A 7,127-nucleotide genomic window follows, 5' to 3' on the forward strand; every position below is an offset into this window, starting at 1 on the left:
ATGACTTGATTTCAGCTCAGGTCATGATCTCACGGTTGTGAGATAGGGCTCTGCGCCGGGCGTGGAACCTGCTTAAGAATCTCTCTGCCTCTGTCCCTCCCCCTCCCCCGCATGGGCGCACACTCTTTCAAAAAAATAATAAATTAAATAAATAAATAAAATACATGGGAAAAAAAAGGTTTGGATTACATCTTCGAGCATGCTTTGGGCCTCCCAGGACACTATTTGAAAACCAATGGTGTCAGGTACCCCACCCCCTCCCCCTACACACACACACACACACACACACACACACACACACACACACACGGGAGACAAGGAATGTTGGTCTATTCGGATGACAGAAATTAACAGCCAAGTTTTTAAGAATTTCTTCCCTCTCTGATTCCAACGTGAGGAGGGTCTTTAGCCCCAAAGACACAGAGTTTGGTGGCGCTGGATGGAATTAGGGGCTGGGAAGCCCGAAGTGCCTCAGTCCTTCCCTACCGATCACCCCCTCTCCCCATGGGCGTCCTGAGACGGCCAGACGCTAAACAGGAATCCAAATACCACTTTTATTAACAGAATCTAAAGCTCAAGTACGTCAAGGCCTAAGTCCCCCAAAACTAACTCTTGGGATCTTCTCACCCTCTGGCCAGTTAACTGGAGGATGGAAGCTGAAAACCAACAGGAGCAAGGCAGGCAGGTCCGCTTGGACGATCTCAGCTTAACTTACCCATGACGGAAACACAGAGAAGGTGGGAGAATATGCCAGACCCTGCATGCAGAGGTTGGCTGGCCATCCAGGAAGCAGGGAATGAGGAAGAAAGGGAGAACACGGGTGGACGTTAACAGGGATCCCGCCTGTGTATGTAAAGGTAAATGTTCTAGAATTTTCCCAATCTGCTTAGTGGCCCTCTAACCTCTGAAGGTGAGTCAAGGGGAGGGGCAAAGGCAGGCGTGGCAGAGAAAAGAGCGATGTACCTCCCTCCCTTAATCTCTCTCACCTAAGAGCTCACGGATACTTCCCCTCTGAGAGCCCCATCTTTACAAACGGGGTCCTTTAAGAGTCAAAAGTTCACTCAGTAAGAAAAAACTTTTGTTCCCAATGTGATGCTTCTTCCTTGGACGTCTTTCAACTAACCAGCTATGGGTGGTCCTCCAAATCAAAGCTTTCTGGGTTCTGTGGATTAGAAGAGCTCAAAAGGGGAAGTGGGTGTCCTGTGGAATCTTTTTTTCTTCTCACTCCCTTGGTCCTTTACAGTGCCTGAACATTCCTATCCCCCAACCAGGCCTCCAGAAAACTCCACCTTCAAAGCCATCTACCTTGACGACCCCATTGATCATTATCACTCCAAACCACTGGGTTTTTATTAAGGGAGCTGGGTCAGACGGAGTGGCAGAATGACTGGAGACTACCACAGCGACAGTCACCGACAAATGAGAGGTGGCGGAACTGCGTGGCCACCTCCTGCCCACCGGTGTCCCCCATGCTGGCCTTCAGGGGCTCCTAGGAGGGAGGTCGGGGCTCTCGCCCTCGAAAACCTCATCTGCCTCTTCCACTGCACTGGGGTCCTCCTCATGCACCCCCTGACCTGCCCCCACCCGGCGCTCCGGCTCTTCCCCACTCATCCACTTGTCGGCGCACCCCAAATGGCTTCTGTGGTCGTTCTCACCACTGGAGGCACGAGGGGAGCCTTCTGGGTCGGCCTCTGGGCCCTGTGAGGTCGAGGCTGGCAACTCCGCGGGCCGTGGGCCTCGGAGGGCCCTCTGAACTGATGCCTCTCTTGCGGCTGGCCCTTTCTTTGCCATCATCGGTTTTTTCTTGGCATCTTCCGAATCGACAAGGACGTAAGAGACAGGGCCCAAGCTTACCTTCTTTTTCTTTCTCGTGGGGGCAGGGCTCTTTGCCAAGGCCCAGCCCACGGCCTTCTTCTTTGGTGGGCCTTCCTGACCGCCATCTTGGTCTGACTCGGAAGCAACCCCAGGACTCACAGCTTCCGACTGGGCATCACGGGATGGCTTGCTGGGAGCCTTCCAGGCACATCTGCCCGCAGGCTTCTTCAAAGCCGACTCCTCCTGCTTCACACAGGGCTTTCTGTTGCTCCTGATAGCTTCTGAGACCTCCATATTTTCCGCGCCATTGGCCTCAGGATCCTCCGAGGCGGCTGAGCTCTTGGAATGGTGGCCTTTGGGTTTCTTCCAGGCCACTGACTCTTGCTTGGGGTTTTTTTCCTGCTTCTTTCTCCTGGAGCGACTTTTAGCTCCAGCTCTGCGAACCAGAGGTTTGGGGGGGTCACCTTCGTCTTCCATGTCATGCCAGCTGTCGGGATTCTCCGTCTTCAAAGCAGACCCTACTTCTGCGGCCCATCCTGGCTCCTTCTTGACCTTCCTCCGTGATGCCGAAGCTGAAGCTGCTACGGCCTGGGCATCAGTCACCTCTTGCGCCCTCACTTCCTCGCGGCTGCGGATCTCGGCATCCATGTAGAAGACGATTTGCACCACTGCCCCCAGGAGCACCCCCAAGGCTTCTGCCCGGTTCTCCGGGCGCTGATTCTGGGGCCGCGGGGGGTGGCTGAGCTGGAGCAGGCGGACCACATCCTCCCACGTGCGCCCCTCGGCATCTAAGAACCCATTCAGATTTTTTAAAAACTCAGCATCCTGGGTGGGGTCTCTACAAACCACTCTCCAGACGCCCCCCCTTGCTGGGAACTCCCGGGGTACGGCCCTGAGACTCACACCCTCTCCCACCTCAATCAGGGCAGCTTTGGCGTTCTCTTCCCTCAGAAAAATCTTATTGAGCACGAAGTACGGGCCCAGCGGGGAGAGGACCCCATGCAAGGTCTCCTCAATTTCTGCTTGACCACAGTCCTCTGGGATGCCCGTGACCAACAGGGACCTGTGGATGTCCACTTCCATACCCCGGCACCAGTCCTCCAGAAGGTTCATGGCCATGGTGGCGGGCACCTGGCGGCTCTAATCCCACGTGCACCGAACCGTCTACAAGGTGGGCGAGGGCTGCAGCGGGCCCCAAATACTGATCCTGTAAAGTGACAGGAGAGGGAGGTCAGATTCCCCGGAAGACGGCCGGGCTCAGGGATCTCTGCTGCCCCCAGCGCGGCGGGCCTCCCGGCGGGCCTCGCGCCTTCCCAGGTCCCTCCTCCCCAAACCGGGCCCCGGGTGCTCACACGTGTTCCGCGACCGGCCGAAAACCGCGCCCCGCCCCGCGGGTGGCGGCCGCCCGGGAGGGATCCTTGCAGCCTCGCGTCCCGGCCTCCCGGGTCGGGTCGGGCTGAGGACAGGCCGCCGGGGAGGCAGCCGCTCGCCAGGCGCCAGCTCGGGCCACCCAGGCCGGCTGTTCCCGGCGAAAAGGGCCGAGGGGCCGGCGTCCGCTCCGGCCCCGGACGGGTCACGCGGCGCCTCGAGCCCTGCAGCTGCGCGGAGCCCAGGCCGGCGTCGCAGCGCGCGCTTGCGCACTTGCGCCCGCGCCGCCCGGCCGCGCGGCTCCCGCGGTCGCCATGGCAACCGGCCGCCGCTGGCAGGGGCGCTGGGGACGTGCCCCTGGGGCCCCGGGAGCCCGGCTGGAGAGCGGATGATCGGTCAGCTCGCCGACCCGGGGGTCTGCGCATTCTCCGATTTTCCCTCCAGACGCACTCTTTCCATCCTTTTCGATTCAACGGGGGCCTCGGGGATGGAGGTGGAATGCCCTGACTTTAGCATGGCAACCAACTAGCCCTCCTGTCTTCCGCCTTCCTGTTGGGTTCACCCCCCCATCCCCCCCCCCTCCGGGAGCCTCCAGAAATCAGAGGGCGAGAGGAAAGGGCAGCTTTAACCCCCCATGAGGTCCTCTAACAAAACCACAGCTCCTGCCAGCCCTTTCGGCTACAGTTCCCAGGTTCCAGAAATATCCAGAAACTTCTAGAAACTCCCGGCTTCTGCCCACACGTGCGCTGCAGGCCTGGATATAGTGCCTCACTTGCCTTGCTGGTTTCCTCAACTTGCTGCCCAGGGGCAGCACCTTTGTTGTTAGTTGATGAAACACTCCTCAGTGACTCTTAGAGCGGCTGTTTCCTGGTCGGGCCCTCGCTGACATATCTAGAATGCTGCTTACTGGCTGTGCAGTCTCGGACATATTAAGCTCTCCAAGCTCCTTCCTCTTCTCCCCAAAGGAGTAGCAATAAAAACCACCCTGATCTGGAAGGGATATCATATGTGACGCATGCACTGAAGTACAGTTTGGGCCTGAGTATTCAACTTGAATGCTATTTGAATCCTATCTTGGAACTGGCCTTTGCAAGACCAAATAGCCAAAATGCGTGTTCCACTCATCTCTAGCATCCCTGAACTTGGGTGGGATCGATACCTTGATGTAGCAGTATGTGTGTGATTGCCCCAGTTCCCATGATGTTTCATGCCAAAAAAAAAAAAAAAAAAACCAAAAAACAAACCTGTCATTCACATTGTTAAATCTGAATATCACATTCCAATAAACACTCAAGCTATAACTAGAGTTTAAAAAGCTCATGCACTTTACCTGTTGGAGTTCTATTGAATCAACTGAAGAATGAATGTATTTCATCATGCAGCGGCTTTCAAACACGGCCATAATTCTTTGATGTTCCTGTGGAAAAGTGGTGATCTCTGTCCTTCTTACTGAATCTGAGTTGGCTTGTAAGATCTTTGACTAATAAAGAGTGTGGTCAAAGGGAAAAGATTGAACCAAGAGTATCATGGAAGGAAAACCATGTGACTTCTCAGGCTATGTTATAAAGGGCCATGCAACTTTTTCCTTGTTCATTGGGACACTCATTCTTGGATCGCTGAGCTCCAAGGAGGAAAGTCAACTTTCCTCCGGCTTCCATGTTGTGAGGAAGCTCAAGCCAGCTGGAGAAGCCACATGTGTGTGTCCCAGTCAACAATTCCCAGCTTAGCCCCTCCTGCAACTGATCCCAGCCCAGGCACCAGACATGGGAGTAAGGAAACTTCTAGGTGACTCCAGCTCCCAAACGTTTGACTCACTCCCCAACCATTGACATTTTCCTGGTGGAGACCCAGCCACCATGTAGCAGAAACAAGCCATCACTGCTGTAGCCTGTGTGAATTCCTGACCCAGAGAGTCAAAGAGTGTAAGCAAACAGTTGTTCGACATCACTACGTCTTAGGATTGCTTATTAGGCAGCAATCAATAACTCGAAGATACTGCAGAGGTAGAATGTGGCAAGAATCAATGACAATTGACAAAGCATTACTATAAAAGAAAACATGGGGCGCCTGGGTGGCTCAGCTGGTTAAGCATCTGACTTCGGCTCAGGTCACGACCTCACTGCTCTTGAGTTCGAGCCCTGTGTTGGGCTCTGTGCTGACAGCTCGGAGCCTGGAGCCTGCTTCAGATTCTGTGTCTCCCTCGCTCTCTGCCCCTCCCCTGCTCACCCTCTGTCTCTCTCTCTCCTTCAAAAATAAATAAACATTTAAAATTTTTTAATTAAAAAAATAAAATTGTGATACAAATTTAAAAGTTTTGATACAATTTCAGATTTATTCTTATATTCCCTAAAGTTTATTCTATAATGGCGATCTTTGCCTGTGACCAAATAGCCATTCGATATTTTGTTAAAATGTGTATTTGGTCCTAACACAGAGCGAGCTGTTATTATTATTGTAACGGCAAGAGTTTCCAGGGGCCTCCCCAGTGTTGAGCAAACTTCTTTTAGGCTCTTTCCAGCGATCCGGAGTTTGTTCTGGGATGGTTGAACCAGTGGGTGCAACACTCTTCCTAATAGGTAGAATCTAGAAGCTACCCAAATGCCCACAACAGAGGAATAGATAATTGTGACATGGTCACACCATAGAATACTAAGTGATTAGAAAACTGATCTACAACTACGCACAACATTATAGACGAATCTCGCAACTATGATTTGTTTTTAGTTTATTTATTTATTTTGGTGGGTGGAGGGGCAGAGAGAGAGAGGGGGAGGGAGAGAGAATCCCGAGCAGGCTCCGCTCTGTCAGTGCAGAGTCCGATGCGGGGCTCGACCCCACGAACCTGTGAGATCAAGACCTGAGCTGAAATCAAGAATTGGACAACAGGTGACCGACTGAGCCACCCAGGCGCCCCAAGAGCTGGTCAGTTTTTTGGGATGTGCAGGTTGGCACAACCCAGGCCTGCCAAGTTAATCCTTTACTGCACAGATGCCTAGGCGGCATCCATCAGGAATCAATCAGAGAAGCAGATTGCTATGGGTTAATTAGGCATTCCAAAAGAGTAAAAGATAAATATTGAAGAGATAAGAATTTTAAGCTTGTTTATACATATCAAAAGGGATATATACATATATATTTGTAAATGTACAATGATGTGTATTATACATGTGCATGTATATATATATGTGTGTGTGTGTGTGTGCGTGTGTGTACGTGGGTGGGTGAGCGTGTGTGTCTGTGTGCGTGTGTATTAAGTGGAGTCAGCCACCTGATTTCTCTCCAAGCAAGGAGCCGCCCTGATTACCAGCAGATCTAAAAATAGTTTTGAAGCGCTCTTGACGGAAGCCGGTGCTGTGGTTTCCATGACAACACATCCCCGCAGCCCAAATCCTTCGACCCATCTCTGCACTTCCGGTCTGGGGTCACCTTTCCACCGTCTTCCTCTCTGTTTCACCTTTGGGTGTTTATCTGGTGTCCGGGCCCTTGGTTTTATTTATTCACTTATTTATTTTTGAAGTTTATTTATTTATTTTGAGGGAGACAGAGACGGCATGAGTGGGGGCGGGGCCGAGAGAGCGAGGGAGAGAGAGAGAGAGAGAGAGAGCGTGCTGTCAGCACAGAGCCCAATGTGGGGCTTGAACCCGTGAACCAGGAGATCATAACCTGAGCAGTCAGACGCTCAACCGACTGAGCCGCCCAGATGCCCGATGGTTCTAGGTTTAAAAATAAATAGATTTAAAGATAAATAGCCATAATCTCTCTCTTAAAAGATTATTGTCAAAATACTCCAGAAAAAAAAAGAGAGGGTAAGAGGTAGAGAGAAATGAGATTGGCCCTGAGTTGATCATTGTTACAGCTGGAGGCTACTATACTGTTCTCTCTGCTGATGTATATATTTTAAATTTTCCATAATGAAATTAAAAAAAAAAAAAAGGGAAGAGGTG

The 7,127-nt window shown here is 52.2% G+C and overlaps 1 protein-coding gene across 1 annotated transcript; it reads right to left on the reverse strand.

Moving 5' to 3' along the window:
- Positions 1-373: 373 nt before the first annotated feature.
- Positions 374-3,418, reverse strand: PNMA8A (PNMA family member 8A). The gene is made up of 2 exons (XM_006941089.5): positions 3,168-3,418; positions 374-3,022 (listed from the first exon to the last, which is right to left on the reverse strand). The coding sequence occupies exon 2, from the start codon at positions 2,932-2,934 to the stop codon at positions 1,480-1,482; it is 1,455 nt and encodes a 484-aa protein (XP_006941151.4). The 5' UTR covers positions 2,935-3,022; positions 3,168-3,418; the 3' UTR covers positions 374-1,479.
- Positions 3,419-7,127: the final 3,709 nt, after the last annotated feature.

The sequence above is a fragment of the Felis catus genome, chromosome E2, assembly GCF_018350175.1.
Source record: "Felis catus isolate Fca126 chromosome E2, F.catus_Fca126_mat1.0, whole genome shotgun sequence".
NCBI classification, from domain to species: Eukaryota; Metazoa; Chordata; class Mammalia; order Carnivora; family Felidae; genus Felis; species Felis catus.